Source organism: Drosophila obscura, unplaced genomic scaffold (assembly GCF_018151105.1).
Source record: "Drosophila obscura isolate BZ-5 IFL unplaced genomic scaffold, ASM1815110v1 contig_187, whole genome shotgun sequence".
Classification (NCBI taxonomy): Eukaryota; Metazoa; Arthropoda; class Insecta; order Diptera; family Drosophilidae; genus Drosophila; species Drosophila obscura.
The window spans coordinates 65,837-82,133 of record NW_024542775.1 but is presented as its reverse complement, the minus strand read 5'-3'; the positions used below and the strand labels follow the sequence as shown (position 1 = coordinate 82,133).

The 16,297-nt window shown below is 36.4% G+C and overlaps 1 protein-coding gene and 1 long non-coding RNA gene across 13 annotated transcripts in view; one reads left to right on the top strand and one right to left on the bottom strand.

The window, feature by feature from the left end:
• Positions 1–16,297, top strand: part of LOC111070766 (calcium-dependent secretion activator) — a 70,055-nt gene that overhangs the window by 12,720 nt on the left and 41,038 nt on the right. For 7 of the 12 annotated variants that reach the window (XM_041593367.1, XM_041593366.1, XM_041593369.1 and 4 more), the window contains exons 3-8: positions 8,264–8,774; positions 11,884–12,051; positions 14,781–14,956; positions 15,062–15,293; positions 15,349–15,599; positions 15,691–15,705. In XM_041593367.1, coding sequence (XP_041449301.1) covers positions 8,264–8,774; positions 11,884–12,051; positions 14,781–14,956; positions 15,062–15,293; positions 15,349–15,599; positions 15,691–15,705 — 1,353 coding nt within the window. The remainder of the gene's footprint in view (positions 1–8,263; positions 8,775–11,883; positions 12,052–14,780; positions 14,957–15,061; positions 15,294–15,348; positions 15,600–15,690; positions 15,706–16,297) is intronic. The other 5 variants (XM_041593377.1, XM_041593376.1, XM_041593373.1 and 2 more) reach the window with 2 other exon arrangements.
• On the bottom strand, positions 1,113–2,032 carry LOC111070767. Its single transcript, XR_002607402.1, has 2 exons — positions 1,474–2,032; positions 1,113–1,407 (listed from the first exon to the last, which is right to left on the bottom strand). It is a non-coding gene; the product is annotated as an uncharacterized LOC111070767 (long non-coding RNA).

Below are 16,297 nucleotides of genomic sequence, written 5' to 3'. Positions count from 1 at the left end.
ACCAAAATGACTTTTTCTGATAGATTTCGGGACTTAGTACTTTATTTTTTTTTTTATAGTGTAATTTTTTTAAAGAATTTTTAAAATCTGGTATTTTCATGCCTTAAACGACGCCTAATTAATGCGTCTATCTAAAACTAAAAATGCCAACCAAATGCCAAGAAAACGTTTGTAGCATTTCCCTTCAACCATACAGGGTGAATTCAAATTCAACGCACCACATGGACCGTGAATCATATTTTTGGTGACCACTTCAAACAATTCAGGATCCACTGTCGGATCTGGAATTTCTGCCGAAATCACATCGTCAATTTGATTCGGCCTTATTTTTTCAATCAGCCAAATTAAAATATGCGCATGAGGAAAACCTCGTTTCAGCATTCAATTGAATACATCCAACATTGAGCAGGCCCGTGTTTGACAATTAAATCCATGAGTGATTTCAATTTTTGTCTAAAAACGCGTGCTAAAATATCATGGCGATCTTTCGATGTTTGGCCAACAAACAATAATTCCGAGATTTCTTCCCATTGCGGACTACACGTGAAGGTGATGAAGAGGTCTGGTCGATCGTAACGGCGAACGTATGACATCGCATCTTGCGCGTACTGAAACATATGACGTGGACTTCCAACATACGATGACGGTAATATTATCATAGTTCCAACGTTTTGTGCATTACCATCGTTGTTAATGGCATCACGCAAATGAACATTTTCTTCGGAACGTAATTTGGCTTGGTTGAATCGAAGAAAATTTAACCGTTCCGATTCAATTTTTGCATACTATTGTTGACATGTACTGGTGGAAAAGTGCTCTACACCTCAATATGTGGTTGTCTTGATTTTGCCGTATCTGCAACCTATATGCGTAATAATTCATTGCACTAATTTTCTTTGTTCCTTCTCGACCGTTTACTGGATTTATCATTTTAATGTTGAAATTATAGCCATCTTGTCCGCTCCAAAACAATATGGGATATTGTAGTGCATCATAACAGCGATGAGTCTCGGATACACGTTCAAGTTGTTTATTTCTACGATGAAGCACAATATCACGATTATAAAATTGCTCACCAACTATGACTATTGCCACTTCGTCAAATGCTTGTGCATTGAAACGCCTTGCATGTTCGCCAACCGGTGTTTTATCAGCTCGAATAACAATTTTATGATCGTCAGATGGCATTCGATCAAGCGATGTTTTGAAAACCTGAACCAATTCGCTGTGCTCATGGAACATATTTTGCAAATCGAAAATAATTTGTCTCCGCGTGTTGGTAATAATGGCAGACCGACGATCAGCTTCGTCTTCCGTATTCCCGATAAAATATAATTGCAAAAATTGGTGGTCTGCGTTGTCGAAAGGTAACAAAGAGCCAGCTCGATGGTATATTTGATCTTGAATCTGAATAAAATATATGATAGAATGAGAACAAACGTACAATTTGCATAAACAAAACTATTTAATTACCTTCAACGTTGGCATGCAGTTGTCTCTTATAATATTTGTGGCGCCAAATGATGTCATTTGAAAACTCGAATTATACTTTCGTATATTGTTCAAAAAATGATTAGACTCAGGTGTCAATCCATTAAGTAATGGGCTCAATGGTTGTGGTGGGCTGCCTAATTCAGGCAATTTTACTTTACCACCCGCACAGCACATCCCATCTGCTTCACCTTTAAATTTTAAATCCTGACAATGGCGACAACGGTCGTTCATTGGACCAATTATAATTTGCCTATGAGAAGCGTAATCGGTGACACTACTGAACGCGAACGCAACACCTTGTAGATTTTGAATATCACGACGTTCATTTGCAGTTGTTGTTGCATCATTGTTCCGTTGATTTGAACGGGACCTTGCTGTGCGTAGACGATTATGTCTTGGCTACTTTCACGGATCCTTGAAGCCACAACTTGAAACGAATTTCTCGTTCGCCGACCCAAATTTAATCGTCTCGACATTTAACTTTAAAAACCACACAGGTTGGTTTAAAACGCACACATTTTCAAAAGCAACAAATATACACAAGTTGCAATTTTTTCAGAAAACAAATTTTCACACATATAGTTATAAAAAAACAAAATCTATCATCAAATGTTCTGTTCTACAGAATGACACAAAATGAAATGAAATAGGCGTTCAAACACACATTTTTAGACCAAATTTGTTCTACAGAATGACACAAAATGAAATGAAGTAGGCGTTCAAACACACATTTTTAGACCAAATTTGAGATTTTTTTTTTTATTAATTTTAAATTTTTGTGGAACCTATTTATAGAAAAGTGAAAACTTTTGTAAAGAAAGAATGCCGCATACTCTCGCTATCATTTAAAAAAAACCGCATGCAATTTGGTGCACGCGTTGCGGAGATAGCCGCTTACACACTGATTTTTTTCTACAAATTTATAGTATAGATGATTACACTACTCGACAAAATCCAATTTTTTTTTTTCAAGGATGCGAACCAACTTTTTTTGATGGATATGGGACTTTAAATTTTATTTAAATAATTATGGTTTTTTTTCTATGGCTTTTTTGAAGAGTTTTTGAAATCTGGTATTTTTTTAAAGCTTTTTTCAAAGGTAGCGCTTCCTTTTTTCACGTAACTCCTAGTATCTTACGTCTGGTTGTAAAGAACTTTGCTACTTTGAAAAGATAATTAAAACAGCTAGAAGTTAAGCCCAAACACTTTGTGATTTCAGCTTACCGTCTGGGAAATATAAAGCATTGAAAGGCAAAAATGATGATTTTTTTGCGGTATTTTTAACAAAATTTTGACTTTAAAAACTCGGTAAAAGTCGAAAAAAAATTATATCCTGTGATATTAAGCTTTCAAATTTCAAACTTTAATGAACAATACCTTAAACGCCTAATTAATGCGTCTATCTAAAACTAAAAATGCATGCCAAGAATTTTTTTTCGACTTTTCCCGAGTTTTAAAATTTCAAAAAACAAAAAAAATATTGCAAAAAATAATGAAAGGCGTTAAGCTGCAGATACAAAGTGTCTGTGTCGGATTTTAAGCTGCATTTGTAAGCTTTTCAGAACTGCAAAGTTCTATGCAACCAGATATAAGATACTTAAGTTATGTGAAAAATAAAAGCAAATCTATAAGAAAAAGTCATTTTGGGGAACAGCCCAAATGTCGTGTTGACTAGTGTAATCATTATTTTTGAGTAATTAATAAACTTTACACATAATCATTTTTTTTTATCAACAAAAATTCTACTTAATAACGAAATGGTACGTGTGAGTCGCTTCTTTGTACGCGACTCTACTTTTATACCCGTACTCCGTCAGTATATAAATTAGTGAGCTTATGATTTATGTAGAATTAAAAAAAATGAGTAGAGTGGTCGTGGTCTCTTGCTGGAGGGGGTGAGGGAACTGAAAATTAATTTCTTTATTCTGGCTATAAATGTTATCCGATCTAATTCAGATTCGGCAATCTGGTAGTCATACTCATATGGTCATACTCTACAATACTGATTATTATCGTAGTTTAGTTTCATCGTACCTTCGGCGGAAGGTGGCGGGGCTAAATTTTAAAATACACTTGTCTGGACGTTGATATGCAATGACTGCACCATCAAGTGGCCCATGCAACACCAAGCCGAAGCTTGTTTCGCGCGGAACCCAGGCAGATACGCAGACCCTCCACCCGCCTAACCGACCGAGGGGCGCAGCCGCATGACGAACCGATCGCGAGCATGTAGGAAAGGCAGGTGTTAGACTAACGTTCGAGGAAAATTAGTGCTAAATACAACTAAAAGAGCTAAACATGCAAAGATAGCTAAAAAATTGTACCAATTACGGGAAAGGTATGTTAGTATTAGTGACTTAAGAAGAGGAAGGGAATTAGTGGTGGATATTATATGGTAGAGGGAATTGAAGTCCGAGCATATGACCATAAATGGTTCGTGCAAGGAATAATTTGATCTACATAGCGGAAGGAACAAAGGAATAAAGTTTCTAGTAGAAATACATGTTGATCGTCGTCTTATAAATCCGTGCTGAGACGGAGATCTAAGTGATTTGCAGAGATGGTGCAAATGCGCAGTTAAAATTTTTTCAAACATTTTAGGAATAGTGGATAACTTAGATATACCTCTATAATTATTTGCATCAGACTTGCTACCTTTCTTATGGAGCGGAATAATAAAAGATTCCTTCCAGATTTTGGGGGGGGAAGCATGAAGAGTTAATGGATAGGGTGAATAGATTAAGCGGGGGTCCACACAGAGCGTCGGCACAGTACCTAAGTACACAGACGGGAACACCGTCGGGACCTGGTGAAAACACCGGCTTAACTAGTCGAAGATCATGAAGCAGTGAGCTTTCATTTAACAAGGGGCTGAAGATGCCATTGGACCTTGGTAAACTGTATGGATACGGCTGACCAGAATAGCAGTGTGATATCACATGAGTTTGGAAACAAGATTTGGTTTCTCTAGCCCTTATAGCCTCTGAGATCTAGGAGCTCACTAAGACGAATGGACAGACACACATGGCTATATCGACTCGGCTATTGATGCTGATCAAGAATATATACATTATAAACGTTTCCTTCTCTGCGTTGCACACATCCACTTTTACCACAAATACAATATACCTCTTAACTCTTTTTGTGTACGCTTAAAATAATGATTATAAATGATTTTTTTTCCATAAAAAAAAACTCAACAGTAAATAACGGTCTCTGCGTTTGACTTTTCACCAATATTATGTCATATCCTTGTAAAGGGTCCACAAAGTTAACCCCCGCGCTTAAATGTTACGTTTTTCGGTTTTGGTGCCATGTTTTGGGTTACGTATAATTACTTAATATTATTTAATTTAAAAAAAAATAATTTCGACAACGACTCGTCAGCGATGTTGCATCGTTGATTTGTATTAAGCGAACAAGAGTTCAGTAAACTTTTTTACATTGACCTAATTTTCAACATTGAGTGCTATATCTCATAAAATAAAACGAGAAGGAACGTGTGAGTCGCTACTGGGGACGCGACTCTAATTATACCCGTACTCAGTCAGTATATACATTGTTGAGCATATGATTTTTTAGAATTTTAGAATTAAAAAATAAAATTTACATTTTACATTTTTTTGCTACATCTGTTATCTAAATCTACATATATTATGTATATTCTACATCTAACGTGTAGATTATACATGTAACATTTAGATTCTACATCTCCTACGCTAGGGGTTGCTCGCGCACTGAACGCGGCAGAGTGTGCGAGCGAGATGGAAAATGAGTTGTGTTGTCGTTTGCGGGAGGGGGCAGGGGAAGCAACTGAAAATTAATTTCTTCATTCTGGCTATAATTATGATCCGATCTGATTCAGATTTACGATACTGCGTTTTTAGTTTTATCTTTAAAATATCTTTAAAAATGTGCCTGCCACAGATTTTCGTCCTTTGTAAGGGCGGAAGGGGGCGGGGCGAAATTTTTATATACACTTGTAGCAGTGTGATATCACATGAGTGTGGAAACCAAATTTGGTTGCCCTAGCTCTTATAGTCTCTGAGATCTAGGCGCTCAACAAGACGGACAGACAGACAGACATGGCTATATCGACTCGGCTATCTATACTGATCAAGAATATATATACTTTATGGGGTCGGAAACGTTTCCCTCTATGCGTTACACACATCCACTTTTACCACAAATCTAATATACCCCTTAACTCTTTTTTGAGTACGGGTATAATTATCTTTAAAATACAATTTTTGAAAGTTCTGAAAATTTCTCCACAATTTTTTGACATGTGCAACCCCTTTTCGGCTCAGTCCCCGCTGTGCCCAGCCAATGGCTTTAGCATGGTCAAAGCCAGCAGCATTTCAAAGATTAAAAGAGAATCGAATTAATAGCCCCGCGCGCCCGTACCATGAAGCGTCAAACGAAAAATTAATGGGCCTTTGGTCCTCATGCAGCATCTTGGTATTTTATAGTCTTTGCTTCTAGACATTGTATCAGCATGTACTTTTGCAGATTACATTTTTAAAGATTTTTCTTTTATTATATAAAGTTTCTCAAAAGATTTGAATGAAAAATACCGAAAGCAGTGTTCCGTACTGAGAGTTGAAAATATGCTATCTCTAGTTCGGAAAATTTAATTTCTAATGGCCGATAAATTGTTAACTCCATGAATTCTTTTAAGGGAAATGTTATCCGAGAATGGATTTCGTACAATGTCAAACTTAGGAAAAAAACAGTTCTTCTGATTTTTTGGGAAAGCTTCTTCAAAGTGTCATAATACTCTTAAAATGCTGAAGTAAAAGGTTGACCGCAGAAAGCGAAAATGAAATAGTCCACAAATGCCAGCAATCGTAAAACCTATAAACGCTGATGTGAGAATACGTAAGCACCCATGCATTAAAATACGCAGGAACTTCAAGAGAAAACATAAACAAAACAGCGCGGACGATGAAAAAATGCATACAATCACATATGACATATTGTGTGTGTCATACAAACTTCTAAATGCGGTTCTGGGCTGGCTGGCTGGCTCATGGTGACGCGGCACGAGCCGAACGCCAGAACCGAAGACCTGGTAGTCAATCCAACAAACTAGTTCGCGACATATTCGTTGGCCAGTATGTCATTTTTATACCCGTACTCAAAAAAGAGTTAAGGGGTATATTAGATTTGTGGTAAAAGTGGATGTGTATAACACATAGAAGGAAACGTTTCCGACCCCATAAAGCAGAGGTCGGCAGCGTCGTATGCACTGTGCATAGGAAAAAATTTCGGGCAGCGCAGTCGGCACACGCACAGCGTAAAGACTTCGTGTGGTTTCGTTATTCTGCCTGATGACGTACCGGCAGAGAAAATTCTGCTCTGCTGACGTCGCGGCAGAGAAACATGTTTCGGGCTATGCACAAACGGCTTCATATTCTGCCCGCTTGCCTCAGCGGCAGAGAAGCATTCGTGTGCCCTATGCACAATTCTTCGGCTTTCGCAGCGGCAGAGAAATAAGTAACGTATTTGACTTCGTGTCTGTTGTTTTCGCACACAAACGCACCAAAAAAATGTGTGAGTCTGTGTGCCGACCCCTACCATAAAGTATATATATTCTTGATCAGCATCAATAGCCGAGTCGATAGAGCCATGTCTGTCTGTCCGTCTGTCCGTCTTGTTTGACGCCTGGATCTCAGAGACTATAAGAGCTAGGGCAACCAAATTTGGTTTCCAGACTCATGTGATATCACACTGCTACAAGTGTATTTCAAAACTTCGCCCCGCTCCCTTCCGCCACCACAAAGGACGAAAATCTGTGGCAGGCACATTTTTAAAAATACGATAAAACTAAAAACGCAGTATCGTAGAGAATGTCCATATTTACTAGATTTCTGAATCTGAAAAATGTAAAATTCAAAAATTCTAAAAAATCATAAGCTCAAAAATCTATATACTGACTGAGTACGGGTATACATAAGTAGAGTCGCGTCCCCAGAAGTGACTTACACGTTTCTTCTCTTTTAATTTTAAAGCTTAGTATTTTCCAGACGGTAAGCTGAAACCTAAAAGTGCTTGGGTCAAATTTATAGCTGTATTAATAGCTTTCCATAATGGTACAGATTAATTTAAAAAAAGTTATGCCGTAGAAATCTATCAGAAAAAGTCGCTTCGGTTTCTTGTTGAAAAATGGTGTCGGTTAGCTGCTTCTTTTCCTGAGTTTTTAAATTCAACATTAAAAAAATGATAAATTTTTCATTTGAAAGAATGAGTTTGTAAGATTTTAATACCGTAAAATAGCTGCATTTTGAAAGTTTGCAATTTTGTACGTATAGGATCCCGAAACACTTAGGCCGGTTTCGATCCGTTGTGATACCGCTTAATTTTATTTGAGAGGAAATTGAAACCTTCGGTCTGTCGAAGTTAGCCTACATATGTTGTTGTCAATAATGAACTTGTATTCGTTTCAATATTTTTCTTTTGGGTACGATCATGCAAATCATAAATAACTGCACATGTGTATATCTATAATCTAAAAAAAAACACATAATTGGCACAACGAAATTTAATTTGATTATTTAAATTCATGAAACTAATTATGCACCGCACCTATCTTATCTACGTGAACAAAAATTCGTGAACTCAATTGAGTGAATGGTTTGTGATGGAACGGAATCGGCTTTAAATATAAACGCATGTATGGTTATGAAATATGTTTGCGTGAAAAACACTTAATGAACGTAACATTCCATTGCCAATATATATTTGAAATGTGAATTGAATGACACAGTCAGTTGGTTAGCTCATTTGGTGAATGTAAATCCAGCTACAAGCAACACATCTCTGGACAAAATAGAATCATAATACAGCAGTTAAGCCCGTCAGCTAATCTCCAAAGACAACAATCAACATTTTCTCCTTATCACAATCACCATCATCAGCAGAAACAAATAAACAATTCACATGAAAAGTTCACTATTGAAGAGCCATACCTGCACAAAAGTTTCACCGATCAAAAAGTTGTTGCTGCTAGGGGTGTGACTGATGTATCCTATATACCTGGGAATAAAACTCAGTCACACCTGTACAGTAGCAGCATTACCCGTGTTCGGTCATCAGTGGATGTTCAATTCCAGGAGGTAATACAAAGTAATAATCAATTGTTGGTATCATCATCTAGTGGTGTTTCGCAAGAAACATTAAATCAGAGCATTGGATCGTCGAGGGCCAACTCACTGCCACGACCTTTGTCACCATCACCATCCGTTAACAGCGAGAAGCCTGAAACAGGAGACCCACATGTAAGTACATATAAAAAGTAAAGTATATATAAACTGGCATATCGCGAGAACTTACATTCAAATAATTTCTTTGTGTGTGATTTAGATAAAGAAAGGGGGTGGGAGTGGTGTATAGGGATCATCAAATTTCTTTGGCCACCGCTTTATAAGCCCAAACACACCCATGGTCTTATTTACCATGGTAGAAATGTGTTCAAGAGAAACTACGCAGAGGGAGTAAGGAGCCAACAAGCCTTTACATATCTACGGCAATAGAAAGTTATACCCAATTAGCGTTAAACATGTTTCCTGTCTCTCAGAATTGGAAACTGGAGACAACTGCCGAAGTTGTCTTTTAAGATGGACTTGAATTCTCTATTTGTAACCCAACAAAATTAAGCTTGTTCTGTAACACCTGACGTTATACGTTATAAATATACGACATTAGGTCGACATTAATTTCTGTAACACCTGACCCGCCTCCTTCCGCCCCCACAAAGGACGCAAATCTGTGGCAGGCACAATTGTAAAGATACCAGAAGAGTGAAAACGTAGTATTGTAGAGAATGACCATATCTACCAGATTGCCTATTCTGAATTAGATCGGATCATTATTATAGCCAGAATAAAGAAAGTAATATAACGTCAGGTGTTACAGAACATAAATATACCCAATGTCGTATATTTATAACGTATAACGTCAGGTGTTACAGAACAAGCTTAATTTTAAAAATTAAAAGTTGTTTGCGTCTCTTAGTATGGTAGCCTCTGGAGTTCCTCGTCGTTTTAAATTTTGGACGAACCGCATAACGTTTTGTGTTCGCTATTTTGCGTTTTCCAATGATGGCTCTCGGCATCTACTTTATTGCAATAAATTAACGAAAATGTCAAGGATTTTGTGCAAAAATTTCGTTTTTAAGATTTTGAGATCAGCGACTGGTCGAAAATGTATTTTACAAATTTCGACCCGCCTCCTTCCGCCCCCACAAAGGACGCAAATCTGTGGCAGGCACAATTGTAAAGATACCAGAATAGTGAAAACGTAGTATTGTAGAGAATGACCATATCTACGAGATTGCCTATTCTGAATTAGATCGGATCATTATTATAGCCAGAATAAAGAAAGTAATTTTCAGTTTCACCTCTTCCAGCTCTCCTGACGCTACTTATTCTCTTTCTCACTCGGACTCTGCCCTGTGCTGTGCCTTACCTTTGCGGATAAGATGTATAATCGACATTGTAAATGTAGATAGCAGATGTAGCAAAAAATGTAAAATTTAATTTTTTTTTTAAGTTTTACATAAATTATAAGCTTACAAGTTTATATACTGACTGAGTACGGGTATAAATGTAAAGTCGCGTCCACAGAAGCGACTCAAACGTTCCTTCTCATTTTTTCATTTGCACTCTTCACAATTCTTTAAATGGAAAAACCTTTGATTCTGATTCAAAAGCACTTGAAAACTTTAATATAAAAGAATTTATAAATGATTTATTTAGAAAACGTTATACAACGTTTTTATACCCGTACTCAAAAAAGAGTTAAGGGGTATATTAGATTTGTGGTAAAAGTAGATGTGTGCACCGCAGAGAAGGAAACGTTTCCGACCCCATAAAGTACATATATTCTTGATCAGCATCAATAGCCGAGTCGATATAGCTATGTCCGTCCGTCCGTCTTTCCGTCTCGATGAGCGCCTGGATCTCGGAGACTATAAGAGCTAGAGAAACCAAATTTTGTTTCCAGACTCATGTGATATCGCCCCGCCCCCTTCCGCCCCCACAAAGGACGAAAATCTGTGGTAGGCACAATTTTAAAGATACGATAAAACTAAAAACGCAGTATCGTAGAGAATGCCCATATCTACCAGATTGCCGAATCTGAATCAGATCAGATCATAATTATAGCTAGAATGAAGAAATTAATTTTCTGTTGGTTCTTCCGCCCCCTCCTGCCAGAGACCCGCTATACCTATCTCTTTCTCGCTCGCACACTCTGTCGCGTTCAGTGCGCAAGCAACCCCTAGCGGAGGAGATGTAGAATATATATTGTAGATGTAGATGGCAGATGTAGCAAAAAAATGTCAAATGTTTTTTTTTTATTCTAAAATTCTAAAAAATCATATGCTCAAAAATGTATTTACTGTCTGAGTACGGGTAAAAGTAGAGTCGCGTCCCCAGAAGCGACTCGCACGTTCTCTCTCGTTGTATATATTTTGTATGGGTATTTCAAGGGACTTGATTTTTGGTTAAAGGCATTTCCACTGTCGCCAGCTGTCGTACAGAGCTTAAGGTGTTTCCATTACATACCGTGGATCTTCTCTGTGTCACCGAATTGGACTTTCAAATGCACTGCAGAGACAACATTAATGAGTTGGTTAAGAACCTTGTCAGAGTTTGAAGCCAAGTTTCGAATTTCGATGCCGCCGGCCTGATGCACTCCGCGAACGAGATTTGATACTTCTAGAGCCTCTCGTTCGTTGTCTATGGTGTCGATATAATCATCAACATAATGTGCCTTTTGAATACCTTGTTATACTCGTGGGTGCTTCTGGCGATCTACGCACACATAGTGTGCGATGCAATCCGCGCAGCTATTACCGAAAGTAATTGCTTTTATAACATAACAGCCCACTCTAAATGACAGAACTATTTTTTATTATCAATCTAAAGGCGTTAAATAGGGGAGAGGCAACGTTCGCCGGGTCTGCTTGTTGAATCGCGCTGTTTTCGAATACGATTGCGAATAGCCTATCTTCGCTGCGTTGATATCGGTTCATTGTCTGTCGTATGCCAGCATTGCAATGCATTGAAGTTTCAATCGGAAACCCCCGGCATATGCTGCGCTGGTGGAAAGGTAAAATTGCCCGTTTTGACTCATCCGCTGGAGCCAGTATTCGTTTCTCTATGAAATTTCGAATATGGAAATTTTAACTATTTTTTGTTATTACCAATCTGGAGTTTATCTGAAAATCATTAAAAAGGGACGAGACAACTTTCGCTGGGTCCGCTAGTTCTATATAAAAATACATTCGGTACACTCAGTAAAGATACTAATTACTTACTTACTAAATACATCTAAAAGACCCAAGTATTTTATTCCATGAAATTAACAACTTATATTTATTAGGATAAACATGAACGCGAGGAGGAAGAACGCAAACGCCGAATTCAGCTATATGTATTTATATCGCGATGTATTTCATATCCGTTTAATGCTAAACAGCCCACGGATATGACAAAACGGCAAGCAAAAATTACGAAACAACAATTAGAGATAATTATCCAACGATTCCAGGTAAGGAAATTTATTAGAAACAAAGCAAACGAAAAGAGGTTGCATTTTTGGTACCTGATCGCGATCCCAATTAGCAGTTGGTCCCGCAACCTTCCAAAAGGTATTTTTTGTTCATTTTTTAGGTTTGAATTTTAGCTCCAAAGTTTCTTTATAAATTTAATGAACAATACCTTAAACGACGCCTAATAAATGCACCTATACACAAAAAAATAGAGGTCATAGGATATATTTTTTTTCGACTTTTCCCGAGTTCTTAAAGTCAAAATTTCGTTAAAAATACCGCAAAAAAATCATAATTTTTGCATTTTAATGCTTTATATTTCCCAGTCGGTAAGCTGAAATCACAAAGTGTTTGGGAATATCTTCTAGCTGTTTTAATTATCTTTTCAAAATAGCAAAGTTCTTTACAACCAGACGTAAGATACTAGAGTTACGTGGAAAAAAGAAGCGCTACTTCTGAAAAAAGCTTAAAAAAAAAACCAGATTTAAAAAATTCTTAAAAAAAAATTCTGCCATAGAAAAAAAAAATTATCATCAAACCATTTCTGAGCCCTAAATCTTTAAGAAAAAGTTGGTTTTGTTCCTTAAGAGTTAAGAGTTAGATTTGTGTTAAAAGTGGATGTGTGTAACGCAGAGAAGGAAACGTTTCCGACCCCATAAAGTATATACATATATTTTTGATCAGCATCAATAGCCGAGTCGATATAGCCATGTCTGTCTGTCCGTCTTGTTGACAACTAAATTTGCTTTCCAGACTCATGTGATATCACACTGTTACAAGTGTATTTCAAAATTTCGCCCGCCCCCTTCCGCCTCCATAAAGGACGAAAGTCTGTGGCAGGCACAATTTTAAAGATACGATAAAACGCAGTATCGTATAGAATGACCATATCTACCAGATTGCCGAATCTGAATCAGATCGGATCATAATTATAGCCAGAATGAAGAAATTCATTTTCAGCAGTTTCCCCTGCCTCCTACAGGAAGAGACCCTAGCCTCTAGCGAAACAGATGTAGAATATACATTTTAGATGTAGATATCAGATGTAGAAAAAAAATGTAAAATTTTTTTTTAATTCTAAAATTCTAAAAAATCATATGCTCTAAAATGTATATACTGACTGAGTACGCGTATAAGTAGAGCCGCGTGCCCAGAAGCGACTCGCACGTTCTTTCTCGTTTTCATTAAAATCTATGGAGAGACGGCTTATCTAAAATTGGTTGACCAACCCAAAAATCACATATTTTTCGAATTTTCCTCAGTTTGTAAGGTAAAAATGTCTTTAAAAATACCACACAAAAATTATAATTTTTCATTTGAAAACTGAATATTTCCCACACATTAGACTGAAATCACAAAGTGTTTGGGTCTAATTTATAGCTGCATTTGTTAACTTTTTAGAATGGCATAGGTTATTACCACCAAATGTAAGATACTTAAGTTATGTAAAGAAAAAAGGCGCTAAATTTGAAAAAGCTTACAAAATAGCAGGTTTCAAAAATTCTTAAAACAAAAAGTTCTGCTATAAAAAAAACATAATTCTTTTTAAAAATACCTAAAGCCCCAAAGCTATCAGAAAAGGTAGGTATAGTTCCTGGGGGAAAAAAGTTCGATTTTGTCGAGTAGTTATTAAACTTCATGAAAAAATAATTTCCAAAGGGAAAAACAAATAAAATTTAAGTGTTGTCTTTGTTTTGAAGTATTAAAACTTGCTGGACCTCCTGCCTACTCATTTGTACGCGCTTGATGCTAACGTCTCTACGCAGAAAAATTGGCCAAGTGTAATGTCACAACACTATATGGGATCTGTACCTTATAATAAGGTATAGCCTTATGAGAAATGCTTGCAGTCAAAGCGAGATACATATATGCATCAAGCTGACTTTACAGTTGAGCTAGGAGCAGTGCTGCGGCAGAATGTATCGAATGGTTTACTTTGAGGATATAATTTTGCTGGCTCGGTTGTTGTGTGCTGGAAAAGATAATTTTTTCTCAAGGAGTGCCTCAGTTCTTCGACTGAAAGTCAGTAGACTTTCCCAGCTCTATTCCAAACGGTAAAATGTGGTTTTTGGAGGGTTTTTCAAACAATTTTTGTTCAGCCGGTTCTCCATATAATTTTATTTAAAGTTTAAAGTTTTTTTTTAAGTAAAAGAAAGCTCTTAAAAATTATACATTTTGCATTTGAAAGCTTGATATTTTCCATACGGTAAGCTGAAACTTCAAAAAGATAAGGTCTTATTTATAATATTTATTTATATTTTTATTTATTTATATTTATTTATAATATATTCTAAGCGTAAATAATTTCAATTTCGTTCAATTTGGTTGAGTAGTGTAATATAGTATGAGTCTTGTATCCCAAAAAAAAATATCATATATGAATTTAATGTTAAGCAATTCATCGAAATTAAACAATGATAATTTGTATGTAATGACATATTTTATTTATTGCAATGCTTTGTGAGTAACAATATTCTTTGTTTTGTTGCCGTCGGTACATACAAACAAAATCTATCATAAAATGTTGCGTTCTACAGAATGATACAAAATGAAAGAGGCGTTCAAAAACACATTAAATAACAAATTTTTGTATAAAAACCATGCCACATACCCTGGCTATTATATAATTTGCATGCAATTTGGTCCACACATTGCAGAGAACGGAGAACACACACATTTTTTTCTAAAAATGTATAGTATAGATATATATTTTTCTTAAAACTTCCAGGCATTTCTTAAGGGGGAAACACAAATAATGGCTGATGAGGCATTTCAAAATGCTGTGCAGAGTTATCATGATGTATTTTTAAAATCGGAGCGTGTATTAAAAATGGTTCAATCTGGAGCATCTTCGCAACACGATTTTCGAGAAGTGTTCCGCAATAATATTGAGAAACGTGTGAGGTATATATAAAAAAATATTTGCTTTAGCAGTATTTAATTAAAGTTTTAAATTTTAATGATAATGATAAGTTTACAATTAAATTAAATTAATTTTTCCGTTTTAAGATCTTTACCAGAGATAGATGGGCTTAGTAAAGAAACAGTTTTAACTTCTTGGATGGCAAAATTCGACATTATATTAAAGGGAAGTGGCGAAGAGGATTCGAAGAGACCTACACGCATGCAGCAGTCACTAAACAGCGAGTTAATACTTTCTAAGGAGCAGTTGTATGATATGTTCCAACAAATATTGTCTGTAAAAAAATTTGAGCATCAGATTCTTTTTAACGCTTTAATGGTATGTTTTAATTCAATTTTAAAACGCAACTAATAGCATATTACAAAACATTTAGTTGGACTCGGCAGATGAACAAGCAGCAGCAATACGACGGGAATTGGATGGACGAATGCAACGGGTTGGAGAAATGGAAAAAAACCGTAAACTTATGCCCAAATTTGTTCTTAAAGAAATGGAGTCTCTTTATATTGAGGAGTTAAAGTCATCTATAAATCTATTAATGGCAAATCTTGAGTCACTTCCGGTATCGAAAGGTAATATGGACAGTAAATATGGACTACAAAAGCTGAAACGCTATAACCATAGGTGAATATATTTAATATCAAATTTTATAATCTCATATTGATTTTATAATAATTTTTCTCTGTCTCTTGATCTTCCACTTATTGTGTTACAGTACACCTTCATTTTTGTAAGTTTACATATTTTACATAAATTAACATAATATTTAAAGTTGAACATATGCTTCATTTTATTTATCTATTACACTACTCGACACGAGTTTTCCTCAAGGAACAAAACCAACTTTTTCTTAAAGATTTGGGGCTGGTTTGATGATATTTTTTTTTATACCCGTACTCAGAAAAGAGTTAAGGTGTATATTAGATTTGTGGTAAAAGTGGATGTGTGTAACGCAGAGAACGAAACGTTTCCGACCCCATAAAGTATATATATTCTTGATCAGCATCAATAGCCGAGTCGATATAGCCATGTATGTCTGTCCGTCCGTCTGTCTGTCTGTCTGTCCGTCTTGTTGAGCGCCTAGATCTCAGAGACCATAAGAGCTAGGCCAACCAAATTTGGTTTCCAGACTCATGTGATATCACACTGCTACAAGTGTATTTCAAAATTTCGCCCCGCCCCCTTCCGCCCACACAAAGGACGCAAATCTGTGGCATTATCGTAAAAAATGCCCATATCTACCAGACTGCCGAATCTGAATCAGATCGGATCATAATTATAGCCAGAATGAAGAAATCAATTTTCAGTTGTTTCCCCCGCCT